The 22,747-nt window shown below is 32.4% G+C and overlaps 1 protein-coding gene across 2 annotated transcripts in view; it reads right to left on the bottom strand.

The window, feature by feature from the left end:
• Positions 1-22,747, bottom strand: part of LOC105212263 (integrin alpha-PS1) — a 169,146-nt gene that overhangs the window by 22,983 nt on the left and 123,416 nt on the right. The window contains exons 2-3 of one of the 2 annotated variants that reach the window (XM_054232357.1): positions 6,323-6,450; positions 4,931-4,954 (exon numbers count right to left, since the gene is read on the bottom strand). In XM_054232357.1, the coding sequence (XP_054088332.1) occupies positions 4,931-4,954; positions 6,323-6,450 (152 nt within the window). Of the gene's footprint in view, positions 1-4,923; positions 4,955-6,322; positions 6,451-22,747 lie in introns of both variants that reach the window. The other variant, XM_054232358.1, reaches the window with a different exon arrangement.

Here is a 22,747-nt window from a genome sequence, read left to right on the forward strand (position 1 = left end):
ATTTTGCATTGCATTGCGTTTTGATTGTGCTGCAAGCATTTTCGATTCCAAAGCGCAATTCTGTAGGTCAAATTGCATTTTGTGTATAAGGAATGCATAATATGAAAAAAGAAGTATTTTTGTTAAGTTTACAAGGTTCTAAGAGGAAGTGAGGTTTAATATGTGTGGCTCATTAAGTCTAAAATCAATCGAAAAGATAATCTAACACTATGAAGGGCACAATTATAATGATTTTATATCTACATATTTCTCCATATTTATGAATCTAAACATCACTTCAACTTAATAAACCTGATCCAAATATACAAACCTGATCTAAATTGTTGTAAAGCGTCTTACCAGCCTGAAATAACAGGTTAAAAAGAGAATTGCTTTCAAATAAGAGGTCATCTCCTAAAACATGATTATTTGGAAAGCCAAGAAAGATTCAAAACAAATGATTGGACGATTCTATCAGTTTCTACCGAGATTAACTTTATTAACTATTATTTCTGAAGAATAAAGATTAAGTTCAAAATTGGGGTGTCTTTTCTTTGAGGAACAAATATTTGTAGGTATTTGTAAAAAAAATTTCTTGTTTCAGGATAATTTTTTTTGGAATTTTTTTAAATAGATTTTGCTTGGTTTTTATAGTGATTCTCGATTCTGTTCATTAGTGGAGGTAAGAAATCTAAATATTTTACTTTTCGTGTACTACAATCTTAATTAGAAGTATTGTAATGATTTTGCTTTTGAATCTTTGAAAAGTTCTTAAGTATTAATGATGATCCCTACAGTTGAATAACTTGTTTCCACAATGGTTTTAGGTTAGATGAATTATGAAAAACCGTATGATCTGACAACAACTAGAATAAGATGAGAAACTTACTTCTGGATTATATTATGGAAAGGATATAAGAGAATCAAGTCCAAAAATGAACTTCGACCTGAATTTACAATGTTTTGAGATGTTAATGTTAATCTAAAAATATAAATACCGAATTGGATTTCTGTGATAAATTTATTATGGAATAATTTGCCTATAGCAAATATCACTTGATTTAGACTCAAGTTGTAGTTTTATTTTAAATTGTTATGCATTATTTTATGTGTCTTCTTCGCTATTTAAATACAAAATTAACTTCGATGACGACACCCCAAATGGCGCGCGAGCGAATTTCCAGAGGTTGGGCGAAAAATGGTGTGTTTTCGTTGGCAAATGCCTATAATTAAATGAGCCATGAATTGGATTAAGCGCGACAAATATGCGTGAAATACCAGCCACAATCGAATAACAACAAAATAAGTAAATTAAGAAAACTTGAGTGCGCTCGAGCGAATCGCCACAAAATTGAAAGCGACAGTGCAGAGACACCCAAAAAAAGGTAAAGAAAATCCAAATCAGAACAAATTCGTTGAGTGCTTGGTAACAAAAATTGAGAACAACTAAATAACAACCAACATGAAAGGGTTACGGTTTGCGAAAACCAAAATTGAAAAGAGGATATTATGGACCCAACCCATAAAAATGGCAATGCTTCACGAGGCAGCATGAAGCGCTGATCGCGCGGGATGAGAGCGAAAGCGGAAAGCGCAGGCTTGTGGCGACATTAATCCACGCAAAAATTCCAAAACAAAAAAAATTCAGCGTCTTCAAACAACAACTGAAAACCGCGGCTATTAACAATAACAAAACCAATGAGAAAGATCGAAAAAGTGAAACTAAAGTTAAACTAAAGTTAAACCAAGAACAACAATGAGCGGCCTTTATGCAGCATGTGTATGCTGATCCACCAACAGACACTGACATCGAAATCCCAAAAGCATGACAATGAACAGCGCGCACCGAAATGGGGTTGCCTGTCGGCAGAACGAGTGGCAAAAATGTTGTTGTCACTTGCGTGGTTGACTGACTGCGACGTCGACTGGAGCGCCAAAGTCACTGACAGACCGAAGATCCAGGACGCAGCGTAGTTCTGAAGGCGTTGCGGCGGTGCTGCGTTGGGCGCTGAAAGATCCGCCAACAGCCTCGGCAGAAGAAGAATAACGCGAAGACTTCCAGCGACAGCATAAGTTATGATGTTTCTAAAATAAGAATGTGATCATTTACGCGAAAACGCCTCGAAACGCAGCAAGTAGAGTGTGCATCAGAAAAAGACGAAATCAAATGTGGAACCAATGAAACGGCTAATGGGCACTGGAGTACATAAAAATGCGTTCGAAGTGGCGCTGAAACATTTTACAAACGCGCGAGTGTGGCGCGAAGGGGGTAATGAAACAATGAAACAGAAAAAAGAAACAAAAAACACACGATCAAACGATCGACTGACTTTTAACGAGTCTCCCTAACATAATCACATGTTTAACGCAGTCTTTTGGGTAGTCCATATATGCTGGGTGTTTTGTCTCAACAATGTTGCCTTGCTGCAGCAACATTCACAGCTTCACTGCGGCTCTCTGTGTGTTGCTGCCGTCAGCAGCGAAGGAGTGCCGCCATGCGTGTTCTGGAGGTCATGTGGTCGCATACATTAAGTGTGAAATTTATGTGTGAGCTGTGTAAGAGTTACAAGAATTATATGCACATGTTCGAATGGTTGTAGGACATGTCGAGGGAAATCACAACAACATGTTTTTGTAGCGCGTATTTACGTATTACAACAAACAGAAATGTGTGAAAATTCATGTGCGTACGTTAATTTATGCGCGATTTCGTAAATATTCATGGAAATGGAGTGTTCTATCAGCGTATTCGGTGTATGCAGATTTTATTTATAGGAACTCAATAGGTGGAATGGAAGTTTTCAAATACTATGGATAAGACTTTATGCTTTCGGAACCAAAGACAAGTGAATATTTAGATCGCTTAAACTATATTTAATATGAGACCAGATAACCTCTATAGGTAGAACAGAAAACGAAAATGCTTGAATTATAGTAGGAACGAATCTAAAATAGGATAGATCAAAATTCAAGAAAATTATCATGATACCGAAATTTCCCTTTTAAATATTAAGCTAAAAGCCTGAGACACTGGGAGTAAAAAACGAAAAAAATTCTCAGTAAATGAAGTATTATAGACATCATAGATTTGCCAGCTAAGTCATCAGAAATGATAATCCAGCTGTCTATGATAAATATTAAGATATAATTATTATATTGAAACGGACCCGAACCAATTTTAACCAACCCACCCAGTCAAAGGAACTTTACGATAATTCTTATATAAAAAATAAAAAAGCGAATCCCTTTTTGTCAATTTTAGGTCATCTTAAAACGCTTTAGTTATAAAAGATATTCCTTCGACAAGGATGCCCAAAAATCAACGAGATTTCCGATTAGCCTTTCCCACTATAGACGGCACTTCCTAAATGGAACGAATCCGGATTTTTATACGGTCAAGGACGAACAACTCAACAGTATTTCACAGAATTATTTGGATAATGTTTTCTGTAGTTACAACAACAAAAAAAACAATTCGATCTTTCATGATCTGAATTGTAAACATGGATCTCAGAAGATATATGACGATAAAATGTAAGATCTTTTCGGGAACTAGAAGGCTACACAAATTCATCGATCGAATTGATCCAGAGTTTATTCAAAACTAAAATATATCTAGCTGAATGATTTTCTATATCAGGATTGCTAAGGGTTGTTATACATATATACTACATTTGTAAAGGGTTTGTATCTCCAAAACTATTACTCGAATCGACTTGAAATTTTAGGACAATATTATAGAGTTGTTGTAGAATGATGAGGTGATGTTTGATAAGGTATTAAAAATATATTATATTGTAAGACCTTGTAAAATCCATATAACTCTTTAAAAGAGAACTAACTTTTTATTTTTTTCGAAGATCTAACTTAGACTCTTCATAGCATCTCTCATATAAGCTTGACTGAAAAGTTTTATACACCATTAAATTAAGAGGAAAATGTGGATAGTATCCATATTTTCGATTCATTAGTAACTATATCCTGTGATTAATAATAATTTTTTTAAATTATTTTTTCAAACTTCGAAGCCAATTATTTCGATTTTGGAGGCTAATTTCGAAAATCAGAGAATTCACTTATTTTACTTGTGACTCAATCTTAAGAAAAAAATTAATTTGGTCCAAAACCCAGCCAAGTGTTGTAAAGTGTTACGAATTTCAGATTGAACATCTGCGAATGAGTCACACATTGGTATTATTACATAGAAACGTGATATATTTGGAAATTTAGAAAATAGCGAATATAGCGCAGAATAACAGAAAAATGCACAAGAATGTAAAAAAATACATTATTCAATGACACCAAAACCGACAAGGCGCAACATCAACGTCTGGAATGTAGCATAGCGTTAAATGATACGCATAAGCGAATATTTGGGAGGCGCCAAGATGATGACTTTGTGATGTGTGAATTCTCAGAATAGCTGAAGAATATTGGCAGAAATATTCGAAAAAATATAATAAGAAAAATATTATAATGTTTCTATTAAGCTAAATGGGGTAACCATAAGCGCGAGTGTTAAGCAAATAAATTTAAATAAATATATATAAACTATAAGATTCTTCTTTAGCAAAATTTTTTAGCATTACTGTATGGCATGATTTGTGGTTAGTGCGTTTTTACTTGTTTGTTATTTAAAATATATTTTTGATGTTTTACAATCTGTTAAGTACTTGTTTACGCATGTATATAATACATTATGTTCAAATATATTTACAGTTAACATTTTTTTTCAAATGTGTAAGTGCATATTATTAATGTTTTTTTTAATATTTTTGTTTTTGTGTTATTTACCAAGCAAATTTCTTTGAAAGTAAAATTAGAATTAATAACAAAATCATGTGAGCAGTTAAAAAGTGAAAACAACAACGAAAATATGCATTACAAATAAAAAAAATAACAATTCTTTGTTAGATAACTGTAAAACAAGTAAAGCACCCATACCACTTACTAGGTTCATAAAGACCATAGGGCGCTACAAAGTAAGCACGTTTTCGTTTATTTTTTTGTTTTCGTTGGAGTTGTTTAAAAATATTTATATATTTTACAATGTAAAGGAGTCCATGGCGTACCAATTATTGGTTTCGGTATAAAATGGGGAAGAAAATCAAAAAAGAGAAAAAATAAAAATTTCATAAATATATACTTTGAAGGTCGGTTTAAAGGAATATTTGTGGGATATCGATTGAGGGTGTGGTTTGTTTTGTAACTGGAAAATTTAAATCGATAGGTAAATAAATATAATATTAATATTAGGGGTGTTCTTTTTTTTATTAGAAATATGAATTTAGTTGTTTTTGGTAAATTTCTTAATTTTTATAATGAAATCACTTTTGACACTAATTTTATAAGAAATTTGGTAATTAAATATGTTTTTATATTCAACTCTCACAACATAACCCTACATTAGCTTATCCAGCGCTTTATTCAGCTCTCATTTTCTTAAGCTGAATAAGTGCTGAATGCCAAACGATCTGCGATACTTCGCGGTATGGCGGTCAAAATTGAAATATTCTTTATTAATTATATCAATCCGTTCAAAGAATTTTTATTATTTTCTGATTAAGAAAATTTTTTTATATTTTGACAATTTTGAAAAAATAAGAACACCCCTAATATAATATCTAGAATTATATAAACATATAATAGCAAATAATAATTAACTGCTCCTTAATATATAAACATGTAAAATATTTATATACAAAATTATCAAAACTATTTCTTATTCATAGCGTAAATTTTAGTCACAATTCTCCGAGAGTTCACTGTACAAGAAAATTATATACTTTTCTTATTAATAATATTATATAATTTGTTTAATATACACAGTTGGCAATGAATTAATGAAAATTTTTATGTTTGCCAAATCATGTAAGAAAAATCTGTTATTTACGTAAATTAGCACCGAGACAGCTAACTACACTTTCCATTAGACCTTTTTCAGCAGAAAATATATTATAAAATTATTTACAATTAAATATTTTTTTAGATTTTTTTTAACTAAATTATTGTATGAATTTTTTTTCACACACAAAACAAAACAAATAACTATGCGACAGTTCGTAAGAAACATGAAAACCTTCACCAGATGAGAGCATATTTTTTAAAGTTTTATGAAACATAAATAATATATGTCTATAAGGAACAGATAGTAATTAAAATATTTACGCTCAAGATAAACATAAATTATTCTTTTAATTGTAGACTTTATCACAATTATTGTATGTAGTCACAGTATTTATTTTTACTTAGAAAAACTAACTACGAAGCAGTTAAATAAATAAATATATTTCAATAAATATTTTTAGATTTTTTCTTTAATATTCAATCACATAAAACTTACATCTTCGCCCATCGGTTATGATCTGTTCACAGTCGTTCAGCGTCTGTGTAATCGGGCAACGATATAGCGCGCCAGTTTGATTTGTACCAGGCTGGAGATTTTTATCCAATGGAGCACCAACTAATAGCCTGTAGGTAGAGAGAAGAAGGATAAAAGGTTAGTAATTATAAATTGATAGGTTATAAATAAAGAATAATTATATTTGGAGACTTTGATCAACATTTCTTAAGGTTATGAGAAAGTTGAGATCTTGAGATTGATATAATGAGTATTTTAAAAGGTATATAGTTTCCTTAAAGGATCTTTTACTATCAAATGTCGAACGCTTCAGACTATTAATTAGAGTTTTTATGATGTTCGTGTCCATATCTATCGTCTAAGGGCTCAATGGTTCCAACCGGCTGAGGTAACAAGCTATACATGGCATGAAATCACGACCGTGTTAGGACGGTTATCGGATGGTTATCGGATAAACTAGAGAAATGCGAATAATGTTTGGACTTTCAGGTCTCTCTCTCTAACCTCTACCAGTTGCCAAACAACTTGCGGTGCTCTAAATGAGAGATCAGGACGGCTATGTTCAAAAAAGTGGCACAAAAGACAGTCTGATAAGTCTCCATAAGATGTCGTACAATAACAATTAATTCAAATCAATTCATTAAACACTTTATTACTACCGTATAATAAATTTAATCTGAGTTAATCGGCACGGAATTCCATTCTTTATCAACACCAACAACAAAAGCAAAATCTTTACATAATCAACAGAATCTCACCTGCAGTCACCGCATATTATCTGTGTTAATCTGCTCATTAGTTTTTCATTGAAATTTCTTTTGAAGAAGAAAAGTAGCCTCAAAGCAGCACATGGTAATCAAAACGGTTCATAAATGGTTTTTCTTAACACTTTATTACCGATTACCGAACTCACTAAGCTGATTAAGCGAAGCGTGTTAATGTTGTGTTAATTAAATCAGATGCATTTATTTGCATATTTAAACGCAAGTATATCGAGTATATATAAAGAATATTTATGTAAGAAATATTTATCACATATGCCGAGAAATTCTAACCACTACCAATATATGTAGTATCTATGATATCTAAAGTTGCTGAACCAGTTTTTCCATCGTTTTTCAATTAAGTAGAAAATTTAATCTGATTCTTATAGCGATATGATTGTAGATACATGCGTGTGTATCTATTTGTTTGTCAACACTCATTGCTTGAGTAGTAGTGGCGTGTAAATAGTTGATTCATTTTACTTTTATCGCCGCAATGTGTCAAGTGAACGAACAGCATAACAATAGACACCTGATAGCAGGCTAAGGCGCAGATAAATTTACGCATTTATATAGTTAATAGTTAAAAAAAAAACAACAAAAAAAATGTATAGATACATATATGTATGTATGTGAAACTGTTTGGTAATCGTAGTCGAGCGTAAAATTGTGAGTTTTTCGCTAGGTGCACGCAATTTGTTGTTGTATTTGTGGGTGGAGAAAAATTGTTTATTTTAATTACTTCAATTTAATTATCTTTCATTTTATTTCAATTATGTAAATAATTTGTTTCTTTAATTTTAATTTAATTTAGTATAATTTTCCTTAATTAAATTTAATGCAATTTATTTATGTTCTTTTATTTAATTTAATTTAATTTTATTTTATTTTTTTATTTTATTTTATTTTATTTTGTTTTATTTTATTTTAGTTTATTTTATTTTATTTAATTTTATTTTATTTAATTTAATTTAATTTAATTTAATTTAATTTAATTTAATTTAATTTAATTTTATTTTATTTTATTTTATTTTATTTTATTTTATTTTGTTTTATTTTGTTTTATTTTATTTTATTTTATTTTATTTTATTTTATTTAAATTAATTGAATTTAATTTTATTTTTTTTTTATTTTATTTTATTTTATTTTATTTTATTTTGTTTTATTTTATTTTATTTTATTTTATTTTGTTTTATTTTATTTTATTTTATTTTATTTTATTTATTTTATTTTATTTACTTTTATTTTAATTTATTTTATTTTATTTTATTTTATTTTATTTTTGTATTTTATTTTATTTTATGTTATTTTTTTTAATTTTATTTAATTTTGTTTTATTTTATTTTATTTTATTTTATTTTATTTTTTTATTTTATTTTATTTTATGTTATTTTTTTTAATTTTATTTAATTTTGTTTTATTTTATTTTATTTTATTTTATTTTATTTTATTTTATTTTATTTTATTTTATTTTATTTAATTTAATTTAATTTAATTTAATTTAATTTAATTTAATTTAATTTAATTTAATTTAATTTAATTTAATTTAATTTAATTTAATTTAATTTAATTTAATTTAATTTAATTTAATTTAATTTAATTTAATTTAATTTTGTTTTATTTTATTTTATTTTATTTTATTTTATTTTATTTAATTTAATTTAATTTAATTTAATTTAATTTAATTTAATTTAATTTAATTTAATTTAATTTAATTTAATTTAATTTAATTTAATTTAATTTAATTTAATTTAATTTAATTTAATTTAATTTAATTTAATTTAATTTAATTTTATTTTATTTTGTTTTATTTTGTTTTATTTTATTTTATTTTATTTTATTTTATTTTATTTTATTTTGTTTTGTTTTTTAACACATAATTTTTCTAAAATTTTGTTATATTTTTTATAAGATTTTTTTTTAATTTAAATGTTTATTGTCTTCGATATTTTAAATATTATTTTTGAAAATATTTTATCTTAATTAAAATATTATTTCTTTAAAAATTTTTCCAGTGTAGCTTTAAGCTGATAAAGACTCCGCAATACCGTACTTTACAAATTGAATTTTTTTTACTTTTCTGTAAACATTAAATACGCCACTTTATGAGCCAAACAGCTAAGTGGCAACAGACTTATATACAAACATATTATATGTGTATAATAACAACACTATCTGTCAAACAATTTCGTCATTACTTTTGACGTTCAACGCTACCACCACACTTGGGCTAACAGTCAATGTCCGATAGGCTCGACAACATTACATTTTATGTGTCTGTGTTAAGGCGACACTGCTTGTTAGAGTTAGAAATTAACAATTTCACGATATAAAAAACTCAAACAAATAAAGAAAAGTTAAATAATATAAAAAAATATATTAAAAAGAGACGGTAGATGAAAGTAGATAATTTTTACTCGAATACATAATTTTCTTACCACATTCGCTTCATTCATAGCATTCAAAGTCAATTCGAGTGGCAAGTAGTGTTCGCTACGCCAATAAACTCATTAAGAGCACACATGATTACTTACAGACATTTTTGATGTACATATAAACTAATAAAATGCTTTACATAAATATATGCACCCACCCCTTTTGCACTAAATACTCAATGTCATCGAAGCACTTTGTGTGCCACAGCTGCCGCGCGCCGCCCAATAAACGAATTTGTTGTTATTTTAATGATCTCAAGTGGCTGAAACGGCAATTAAAAATTATGACTGGCAATCGTTACAAATTGGTTTGGGGATCTCTTGACATAATACCGTACAAAAGCAATAAAAGTGCAACACTTAGTTCCCCCTCAACAGTGGAGTTCGACACTCACCAACGCAACAACAAAAGCGGTGCATTCTGCTTAATACCAAAGCCAAGGAACTGAAGAGAGTGTGGGGGGTGCATACTCTTTAATGTTCTTCTGGTTTGTTTGTGGTTTCTGAATTCTGCATTCTGTTGAATTCTCAAGTGTCGCCTGTTCTGTTTAATGGTAATCGGCATAATTCTTGGATTGCATTTCTCCGTTATTTTTGTTGTTCTTTTCTGTGTTAAGTATTTGAGTAATTAAAGTTTAAGCAGTTTAACAGCTGCTTTTTTGGGGGGATTCAACCACATTTTTGTTCTTATTTCATTTGTTTTAATAATCATTTTTAATATTTGGTATGGTGAGTCGCTTTCGTTCAAGTGGAAATTATTGTTAATGCAATAAATGTGAGTGACACTTAAGTGATGCTTATGGGTGGTTTGGGAAACATACATAGAAGGGTTCGGTTGAAATTAAAATTATATGAAACATATGTACATGAGTTGAGTTGAGAACCAGAATTTTTGGATGCTTTAAAGGGGTTAGTATCCCAAAATCTTTAGGAATAATACATAATCCATTTTAAGAAAAAATATTATAGAATTTAGATTATGAGGTTTCTAGTATCTCAGTTTTCACAATCCCGGAAGAAATGTGTGAGAATAACTTGTAGATTGGATAATCTTGTTTTTAAAGCATTCTAACAGCAATACCGAAAAAACGATATTCCAGGCGATCCAAAAAGCATCACAAAATGTCTCGAGAACCTGTAGGCATTTCGTGAGCTCACCCTAAGTTTGATCTATATCCATATCGGTATTTATTAGCTAAGAAATGCTCTGTTTTAGGAATTAAATATGACTTTCGGACTTTGGAAATTTGGTTATACAAAAGATCTGTGTAAAGTGTGGACAACGCAAGCTCCCGATGATTCGATCCAAGGTTTGAAAAATCAATGAAAATTATGGGAATTGCTTATGCATCAAGAGTCTTCTCCGGATTTAGTCTCCAGCGACTATTTACTGTTCTCAGTCCTCAAGAATGTAGTTACTGGAAATAAATATCCGATATGGAGTGTTATTTTCAAGCAAAAGACCAATTATACTCCAAAACGGTAGCGATAAGTTGGAATTCCACTAAGTCCCCAATGACATCTACTATATGTACGTTGACTCAACGTCGAATTAGGTTAAAAAATCTACATTTTTTAAACGATATTTTTAAGCCTTCCTGTTATTTTAGTTCAGTATGGACGAAAGAACTTATGTCGACAACTTTTGTTGAGGAAATTATTATTCATTAAATATTCGAATACTATTGGATAGTATTGTCTATATTGGGGACTATTATGACTTATTCTAAAGTACGAGATCCTTCAGATGTCACTGTTTAATATTCCTCAAACAAAAAATCCAGAGATCACAGATTCGGATGTAGTAAGCAGACCCCCACTAAAACAAAAGCCTCTATATTCAGAATCTTTAGACAACCTATATAATCAAAAGTACAAAAAATGGCTCAATCATATCAAAATTGATGAAGACTTGTGAGAAATAAATGCTATACTCATATATTTCATTCAAGTAAGTGATACTTATCATAGTCACACAGAAGCAACATTAATTTGTCTCTTCGGCTCAATAAACAATACGAACTATACAAATTGACCTAGTTTCTCTAATAAATCCAAATGTTAAATTTCAAACTAAACCATTGTGACTACCGAAGTTATGGTTATGCAATCAACAACTGCATTGCAGCTCACAGAAAAATTATAACGAATTGAAATGAGACAAAACAAATGGCGTTTTAGAGTTTCAACGAATGAACTAATTTCATCAGTATTTTTGTAATCTCTTTCGTAAGCGTCTGCCCGGTATCTCATACATATGACAGCTTATCGTTGGATTTTTATCTCACAATTTGAACCAAATACGTGAAGCTATTAAGACAACACGTTTATGTTTTACTGCACAACTTCACCTCAAAGGTCGACTGTCAGCGCTGATAATGCAGCAGCTTCACAAACAAGAAAACAAAAAATAAAAACAACAACAACTACAAAAAAGCGCCAAGCAAACTGCATAAAGCCAAATGAGTGACAATTAAATTTCGAGATTATCATTTTGGGCGAGCAAATTAACGGTACAAACATACATATATATTTATGGGATTAACCACGGGGAGTTAGTGGGTAAAAAGACAAAGAGGGAGAGTGAAAATTATAATACAAGCACAACAAGCTCACTGAAGCGCTGCTAATTTACAAGCCAATGATAATTATATAAAATAACAAAGATGTGGGGGAAACAGTTGGAAAAGCAGAAATTTCAAAAATGTGAGCTTGGCATGAATGAGTTAAAGTCGGAGCAGGAAAAAGAGGTGGAGAGCAGATGCAGAGAAGCTGAGGTCTGATAGTGAACATGTTACGTAAATATAACGGTATGTAAGCATGTTTGTTTGTATTAGGCCAGAAGCTCACGAAGTTAAGATGTGAAGTTATGCGGCAAGATAAAATGTGAAGCTGACAAATATTTTTTTTCATAATTTACATAAAAATTGGAAACTCATTTGCCAGAAATGACGCCACATGAGCTGTTGCCTTGACTCCTCGCGCGACTAACTGCTTGACAACGCTCAAAATAGTCTTAGTTGCCATGTGACATGACACAGCACAGCGTGGGAGTGCTGCACGCGCAAAAAGGATGCACGCAGAGTGGAGAGAGAGCGATAGAGAGCGAGGGGGGCGTATGAGTAATGCAGAATGGTATTATTTTTGCAAACAAAGCAAAGAGCCACTGGGTGAGGCAAGAAAAACGGCGACTTTGCATGAAATGATAGTATATAAACAGCGCATGACTTAAACTAGAATGAAGTACAACAAAAATAACAACAAGAAAATATAATACACTCATGGCCGTGGCGAGCTGTACTACAAAATACAAATTAGTGCAGTGTCGTATGGCGCACGAAAAGGAATGCAGAAAAAACAAAATTCAAAAAGGGCAACAACAATAATAGCACTAACAAAGGCATTGCTAAGCAAATAATAAATCGCATATGGCCACGTACTGCAGACTTGCATATTTTGACGCCATTAAATCTGAGCAATCGCTGCAGTAGGGCTTTTGCTAATAGAACAAGGGCTTGCATATCAGTACGTGTATACATACATACAGACACAAGTACGTGCTCTGTAGGTACCAGAGGTCAGTTGCTAAACAAATGTGCTCATGGATTGTGCAAAGTGGGCAAGCAAGGCAAATTAGGGAACTCCCCTTTAGATCACATTGGAAGTATTGCGCATTCAATAATATGGGAAAAATATTGAAAGAGTAGGGATCTAATAGATAGACATAGAGCTATAAGTGTATGTATGAATGTTTTTTCTTTCAATTAGGCTTGGAGTGAATACTAGGCTGTTTGTGGTAGTAGGTGGACGTGAGAAGAAGAATGCTAATGCTCGACACTGAAATCGGATACTAAGGTATACAATTTTTTTCTACAGTTAATCATGTGTTTGTACATATTCTTAAAAATAAAGCATTCTATAGTATTGTAGCACGTTTTGGAAGAATACTGCAATACCAGCTCAGCTTCTGGACTAAGTCTCAATGGAATAAGATACGCTTACTCAATGATATCATCTGGAAATTACCCGTGGATAGCACGAGAGTACAGACATCCAATCAGAGACAATCGTTGAACCACTTACTGTTTCTAAGACGGTCGGGTCCAACCAAATAGAATTAAGCTGGCTTTTTATCGAACCAATGAATATCGCGGTCGAGTCGTCTCCTCAAAATTGTTTGGAGAATGCGTTTTACCGCTAGAACAACAACAAACATCCATACTTAGTCATATCACTGGCTTCATAATCACTGGTTTTATAAGAAATATTCTGATATTCGTAATATTATCTGAACTGATCCTAAATTTTTGCTGTTATTGTTGTAACGATTATCGAAACCGTAACTTAATTGTCATCCAGGTTATGTAACGGACCCAGGAAACTATTCGTCTATTTCGACGGGGTTGGACCAAAGGTAGAAGGGGTTAGATGCATAGGTATGCTGGGAGTCATTACATCCAGGGTATGTGTTTAATATGTCATGGGTTAGTCTGGATAGGTAGGTGTTTAGGCTGCAAGAGAACTCAGAACGAAGGTGCTCATCCGAACTCTCAAGAAAGCGATGGTCTCCAAAATTTCTTTGTGAGTCGAGTTTTATGTAGCTATAAGATTCTGTTTTATAAAAAAGGAATCAAATATCGAATAAGCTACCGACAATTGTTACTATAACAATATGAGTTAAACGCTTTCACTCCATTTACAACACTCTCTGTAACTGAACCATAAAGAAAGTAGCGTTGGGACCACCCGTTGCTTATATGTATTTGTGCTACAATTTGCCAGCAGTAAGGCCGTTAACGCTGCTAATAGGCGCTTATTGCCGCTCGGAATGTGCTAAATCATGCAGTGAGTCGAAGTTACTTATTGTTGTTGTTATTGTTAGTATTTGCTGTTGCAACATTTTGTAGCATTTAACCCAAAGTGGCAGTAAATCGTGCAACATAGATTAGCATTATTGTGTTGCATGTTGCAAGTTAAACAAACAAACATACACACATATTTATAACAACAACAAATACACAAGCACGCAAGTCCGCCACACTGACTAAACGCCACAACACTAACTGGCATTATTATTATTATGACTGTGGCTATTGTTATTTTACCGTTTACTTGTTTGTTTTGTTGTTTTGATTAGTAATTGTTGTTGTTGTAATTGTTTTATGCTCACCGGTTGCAAGTAGGAAGACTCTTAACATTTATTGTCCGCAATATTGGCTAGCGGCTTTATTACCAGAGAGAGAGAGGGCGCGCGCATTCACTCAAAGCGCTTAAATCCCAAAGCCGAAACTAGAAAGGCCGCCGCAACAATTTGGCCAAAAACCAAACAAAAAATAGAAATGAACAAAGAAAAATCGGCGGCCCACAAGCAACGCCTCGATCACACCAAAGCCAAGAGTTCGTTGGTTAAAAACAAAAAAAGAAACGAGAAGTGGGAAAAATAAATAGAAGTAAATAACACAAGAGTAAATAATGCTAAAGATGGACTCACAGATGGATGGATAGATAAAAGCGTTGAACACCCGCGGCATTTAACAAATCTTCGTGCTTACTTAATAATAATAACAAAATACATGCAATCAATTGTGCAACGAACAAATAAATATTGGCTGGAGATCACAGATTGAAAGTACCCTGTGGGAATGTTTTAGCCGTTCGAAGTTTTTAATGACAAATGAATTTATATATGTCACAGAGGAACTTTAAAACCAATATGTTGCTTTTAAAAAATGTCAAGTAATTAAAAGTAATTATTTTTGGTTTATAAGTACTTTTATTACTTTTTTCTTAGTTTTAAGTCTGGCTAATTTTCAAACTTAGCTAACATAAATGTCATATTCAAGATATTTGTTTCTTAGAGGGTCTTCAAGTACAAATATTTGTACTTATTAGCTTACTGTATGTATGTAAAAATGTGGTTACAAATTGAGGCGCTAGTTGGCGGCTTGCAAGCTTCCTCTATGTTTTATTAGGCGACATGATTTATAGGCTTTATCAACGCCAACCCATATAAAACCGTTGATAAACCTTTGTTGGTACTTAATTGGAAATCTTGCTTAGCACGGAAAATGTCAAGAAACTTGAATATGGTGGACTAAATGGCATTTTGTGGAGAAAGAAAATTAGAATTTAATTTGAAGATTAACTAACGAAAGACAAAGAAATCATAACTAAATTTAGATTACATGAGGCATCGGAATAATCTTTAAAATCATGAGAGAAGAAATACACTTTATATCGAGAAAATTTTATAAAAATTTTAATTCGTTGGGAGAAAGGAAAGTAATTCCAAGATTTGAAGAAAAATATATTTGAAATGAAAATAATGATATGAAATATTTAAAAAATATATATCAACCCTATTTTCCTAAAATATTGAAATCTGTAACTATAAACTCATATAGTTCATAGGAAATAAAATAATATAACGCGATATCGCGTGATACAAAGGAGCTATGCAGCCCACACATAATTAGGGAGAATATTGGAAACCTTACCTAGGCAAATGAAGAAGCATATATTATATTGGAATGTTGAGAATGCCTTACGCAACGAAATTAAGTTACGACTTAAGAAAGGATTTAGTGTGATATGAGTAGATTTAGTATTATAAAAAAGTTTCTCAAAATAATCTATGCTGCTTTTGATGCGTTGACCGTCCCTGACAATGACAATATATTACATACAGTTTTCATAGACCCGACTGTCGTGAGAACGTTTTATTGTTAGTACTTTTGCCGTGATAACTTTACTTTGGCTATCAGAGAATGAAGAATATAAATTACAAGAGCTGAAGTCATCCTTATGAAGAGATTAATTGGAATTGATCTTCATTCTAAATAGTTTTCTAGCAAGTGAACCTAGCAATCTCTGAACTAACTCTGCATTGCCATTCGTAAAGAAAAGGGATCTTGAGCCTGTCTTTATAGCTTTTTTTACCTGGATATTTATCAGGTTTTTGAAAATCATTTTTCATAATTTTGTCAAACTTCTGAAAGGAGATTCATACTTCGTTTCTTGCTTGAAGAAACTACATATTCTAAACTTATAGCTACTGCCTCAAAGAATTGCTTCTCTATTACACTCTTTTTGCTTCAAACCCTCCAGTCAAACTACTATAAACCGTTATCTCCTACACCTACTACTAAACATAACACAAAAATTTAACCCATAAACGATTACAGAGTCGTGAGTGGCAACCAAGTTGTACAACAGAATGTGGTTGCCACACCATTTATAGCCGCCGCCAATAACAATTACAACATTTACCAGGCAATCAAGGCACCCCATTTCGCAAGCAACAAGCGAGTGTGAGGAGAATGTATTTTGGAGAATGTGCAACAAAGCGCAATGAAACAGCGTATGAATCACGCTTCAGGTGTGAGAATTTGACTATTGGAAAGCAATAATAAGAACAACAGCTACAAGTAAGGAAGCTGTAAAATATTAACCAGAGAAACGGAAATTGGGAATGCAGTGGCAACATAGCACCCACAACAATTTTCTACTGTTTAACAAAAACAACAAATGTTGAAAAGAACACGTACACTAGACGACTAAAGCGCTGTAAGTGGCAACTGAAACGTGTGTACTATGTTGCAAGTAGATAAAGAAAAGTCATGTTGTGACAACAACATAAGTATACAAGTTCAGTAATGTATAGGGAGTCAAACAACAGATTTACACAATCGTGACACGAACCAATTTTGTTGCAAGGAGACCTTCTGATGAGGATCAGCAAGATCGTACATTTGAATTATTACACACATACTAACAAAATTTGTGTTGTAACAACAAAAATTGGCAATCTGGTAATTTACACTGATTGTCATGTTGACCCCAAAGGGCGCTCAATTTTATTTAGCTGCAACATGAATATGATCTGCAAGCAACAGCAGCAGCTGCCACGGAACTGTCAAAGTCAACAATAGAGAAAACGCGATCGTGTGATCACTAATAACAAGAATAGAATGATAGAATTTGATGAAAAGCTCATCGCTACTCAATGGTTACCTCGAAGCGAGCTGAAAGCATGTTCTATTGAACTTCCTTAACATAGTTTGGTCATAGTCAAGCGAGTAGACGAAAAATCATTTGTTTGACATTCACGTTGTCAATTTTTGCCTCGTCAGAATTGAATTTTGAGCTGCTACCTCCACCACTACTAATAGTGCTGCCTATAGTTTCCACCACTTTTAATGATTAGTAGAATTCACATAAAAAAATCACAAGCTTCCAAAGTCAAAATTGGCAAACAATACAAGTTAAATACTTGCCAGACTATTTGTCTGCCTCTTGAAGCGTTTATGTGGTGGTTACATACGAGTATGTGTCCGTTTGTTTGACGTTTCGCGTCTGCTCGAGTGTCAGCGCCAATAAACGATTTTTTATGACCATTTCGTGTTTGGTCAATTTGCGGCATTGTTAATGAAACGGTATGGCGTAGCGGCATACAAAAGCGCGCAAAAAGCAATAAATGTGCTGAAAAATAAATTCAAGTGTTTAAAATGGCTAGAAATGACACGACATTGACAGTGAGCATGAGCTGAAGTGTTGGGCAATTGTCAAGTTCAGCTTTAACGCAGGCCATCGACATTTGCTGTGCTCTTTAATGGTCGGTCAAATGATGGCCACTTAAGTTACATGCACTTCAATGTGGGTAGGATACTTATCCTATTAATGAGCGCAAGGCGGTTATGTAGAGAAGTAGGTGAGGTGTGAGGGTACAGAAGTAAGAAAGCGGTGATGTTGGCCTCTGCTATACATGAGTAAGTGGTAAATCGACAGATATATGTATATGAAAAGAGATCCTACAGAATAGAAGTAGCTTTTTCTCTAGAACTATGAAAGCCTTATCTACAAAACATAAAAGTACAAAAGGACTTAGTCAGATATATAGTGCCATAAAGCAAACTAGTTGTGTGAGCATAGGTATCACTCTTTTTCCGCACAGCAACTTCTTGTTTGTATGTCTATTATTCGGAGGCAACTTAAAAAGTCCTAATTTTTCCGGTTTTAGACCTAGTATCCTCTTGGTAGGAGGCGAGCTAAAGTGAGAAGGCCAAGCCCGCTTCTGCGGTTGTGCGCACGGTTTGTGACCCACCGCATAAAAAAAACTTCCCCAATGTAACATCAAACAGAGCCTCGAATAAGAAACCCGAGAGATAAAAGTCGCGCTCTAGTGGATTCGGCTATAATCGCTTAAGCGGTTCCTACGCGATATATATATAAGACGCTCATGACATTGATTACGTAGTTATATTAGGTATTACGCCTAAATGTAGGCAACGAATCTTATTGGTAATGTTTCATGAGAGAGACGAGAGTGTGAGAGTGAGAGAGAGATAGAGAGATTTAGGTGATTTTGATAACGATCGAATAAAATACGATTTTAATATGGGTTACATTTAGTTGGAATTCAGTGAGATCTATGAAGATAGTGATATTGAGGTTAGTAGCTTTATAGGATACATATTTGTGGTGGAATTATCACATTTCATAACTGTTAGAGCGGAAACAAGTCCAAGTCCAACAAGTAAGCTTATTGGCCGAAAGATCTGTGGATACATTTTTAACATCAAAAGATCTAGCAAATAGAGATCAACTTGTCGATCTAAAAATATAGAAAATGGATTTTTTGTAGGAGAAGCTTGTGGGAAGTAAAGTAACATAGTTTCATTGAAATGTTCGAATGACTTTTTTCACGTTAAAAAAGGACCTCATAAAATCTATTGATCGAACATAGATGCCTTGGAACTTTTGGAATGTTTTTTGTTGAGTAAAAATTGGAAGAGAGACTATATCGAATATCCGAAGAATGGTACTAAGCTGTAATTCGAACCTTAGAAGCCTGATTTTTATTGAGTATTGAGAGAAATTTTTATTGAATCTAAAATATCTAAAAATAATGAATTTAATTTAATAAAGGACTGTTGGTGGTTTTATATTTAATTTGCTAATTTTATGCAATTTCCTGAGTCATCGAGGTCACTTATTTATAAATATATATGAATAAGGAACAAACATAGCCAAAGACAAACACAAAGGTGCAGCATTTAATAATGACCACCGAAGATGTCGTTAAAGGTGTGATTTTATGATATTATATAATATATTTACATACATATGTACATATATACACACCTAGCCATATACCAAATATAAACCATATTACCATAGAGCACCATTCTGCGTTATTATTCCATAGTAAAATTTTATTTTCTCATCCTGTCATAAAATATATCTGTATATTTACATATACAGTTGGGCGTGTTAGCTGTTGTTTGCACAGACATACATACATATATACGCCTTGGTACATAAGCCTTAATGTGAGTTTCAATATTTTGTTAGCAAACATGTTTATGTTCCACACTGTTTTTTCGCAAGTGTGTGGGTGCTTTTCTTTAACTTTTATTATTTATGTTTTATGCATATATGTAAATATATATAAATGCATGTTTGCATGGCAGAACCTCTCCTTGCTAATTTTACAGGAGTGTTTCTTACTGTCTGCATCCGAGACTGGCTATCGGTGCGGCTGCCACATGCACATCTATGTGTGTGTATGTGTGTGGCAATGTCGTTTCTGACGTGTCAAAATAAGCTGGAGGCAATAAAAAACAACAACAAAAAAATACAAAGTGGTTATGGCGAACATTAACTACCAAACAAAAACATTTTCTTTTTTTACATACATGCATATATGCGTATGTGTTTCAGGCAGTCAAGCACAGCCCGATTTTGATGACGACGTGGGTGCTCCTCAAGCGTTCACTAAAGGCGGCAAACCGTCAACAGGAAGCTTACGCGTTGCATTAGTGGTTAACTGATTTTGTGTTGTCTTTTTTTTTCTTCTACTTCTTCTGCTTCTTCGAGACATTAACTGTGCCATAATGGCATGTTGTTGTTTGGGTAAGATTGAGGAGCTGTCTTATAAAAACTTATTTTTTTTTCGTATTTATTTATTTTAATGCTTGTGCGTCTTCGTGTATCTTAAGTCGGGTGTGCTGGTTTTTCGGCGCATTGCTTCCTGCCGTTTATTATAATTTTATTTGTTTGTTGTGCTTTTTAAGTTTTATTGCGATCATTTAGCAACGGTTTTTGGCCTCGCTTGGTGGTTCCATCGATAATCTCTTATTTTTTTGAAGTTTTCTTTACGCTTTTATGCATGATTTTGTTATGGGTGTATTTTGAGACTGCAGAAAATAATAATGACTTTTGCCAAACCCTCAATTTTTGTTGATTCTTCATAACCGTTAAGTTTGAAATGGATTCTTGTTTTTTTTATACCTGTTAATACATAATCACTTAAAGATGTCCAAGTTTTCTCAGACAGTTTTTCATGGTCTTAATATGATATCCAATCTCTCTGAAATTATCCCTACAAAATATCGCATCTCTTCCTTAACCCATCCGATTCTTGCTATGTTTCACAAATCGGTGTTCTGGAGATTTTTTGAACTGTAAACCTCGAGCTTTTACTCTTGAATAATTATTTTAAACACCAAAGAATCGAAGAAATCCCAAAAAGAATACTATCACAAATCTTGAGAGCTATTTGCCTCTTCCTAAATAGATTTTATTCTGTTATATAGAAATAAAAAAAGCTATCGATTGATCTTACGGATTATTTGATTGTTCCCAAATATGCAGGATAACAAAAAGCTTAAAGAACAACAGAAATTTTTAGAACCTTTATTTCAAAGTCTTCCAAATAACTCCATGCGGCAATTCTCGTATATTTTTAAAGTTTCATACTCCAAACCTAGTAAATAGTTAGCAAAATAATTCCCGTTTTTTTCGTTGCATGCCTTATAAATGCATTCCTACCACTCTATTAAAAACTAGCTCTCAACTTGCCCTAATTAGTTAACATCATGACTTTTGTCATTGCAAAATTAGCTATATTTAATCATAGACCGCTGACCAGTTTGTGCGCTTTTCCACATTTTCTCTCTCTCGTGCTAACGCTATTCATTTAAAGTAAAACAGAAAAAGCAAAAACAGTGTAGGAATGTTGCATGCAACGGATTGCGCACGAAATGCTGACGAGGAGCTTTAGTTATTTATAGTAAATATGCATGTTGAACAACTTCTATATTTACAAATATGCAACATATACATACTAACACACAAACACAACTTTTAATATTTTACAAATTAGTTCTCGGCATTTGCGCCCATTTATTACATGCCTCGTTTGCTTGCCGCACGAAAGTATATATTTTGCCAGTAGACTGCACTCATATCTACTTTATTCTTTTATGTTTATGTGGTTGAGTGCTCTAATGTGGTGGCATGTGGCACACTAGTTTCCTACTAATGCAACCGTGTTCCACGAGGAAGCCGTTGCTTACCGTATCATGCAATTTCGGAGGAGGGATCGCACTTGATTCTAATGCAATTCTTTGGTGGCAACTATTTGTAACCATATTTTTCTTATTCTTCACTTCATTACTAATTGATGTAGGTGTCAGTACGTGAAATTCTGAGTATTTTTCTTGATCTCATTACAATAACTTTGAATTTTTTATTCTATTCCCCCTACATAATTTTTAATTGGTCACGAAGTAGTGTTTCCAGTAATTGCTTTTTGACCAGTTATTGATTGCAGTTTGAGGCCAGTTCAATGGTAATGTCAGATTTCGAAGAATTTTAGAATGGCGCCATCATTAGTATAAGATTACTAAGTCTATCCGGTATCCTACACATCTATTTTAGCGAGAGCCAGTTTACTGACGGCAGTCATGCATGGTTTTAACTATGTCAAATTCAATGACATCAAATTTCCCGCTGTAGAATTTTGATTTGAAATATCGCGGCTAATTTTACAGGATTTTGTAAGGAAAGTTCACACCAACTTGAGAGCCTGACAAGTGTTGTCATTGCTTTGACTATGACTGCCATTAGTTTGACATAGAGAAAAGTGCACTTTAGGAGTACTATTTGACAAAAAATAATAATAATTTCCCTATGAAGCCTATGCCTATGAATGAAAATGTTATAAATGAGATATAAATGTAAAGGATATCTAAAGATTATCGCTGGGATATTATTATGGGGTGACTTTTTTTTTGACAAACTAACTTTCATATATGTATTGGTCTATCTTTTAATCGAACTGACACCACAAAAAAACTTCGAGTTAGAGAGACTTCGAGTTATAGAAGTTCTCATTATATCATATAAATTTTCAAAAAGCTCT

The sequence above is a fragment of the Zeugodacus cucurbitae genome, chromosome 5, assembly GCF_028554725.1.
Source record: "Zeugodacus cucurbitae isolate PBARC_wt_2022May chromosome 5, idZeuCucr1.2, whole genome shotgun sequence".
NCBI classification, from domain to species: Eukaryota; Metazoa; Arthropoda; class Insecta; order Diptera; family Tephritidae; genus Zeugodacus; species Zeugodacus cucurbitae.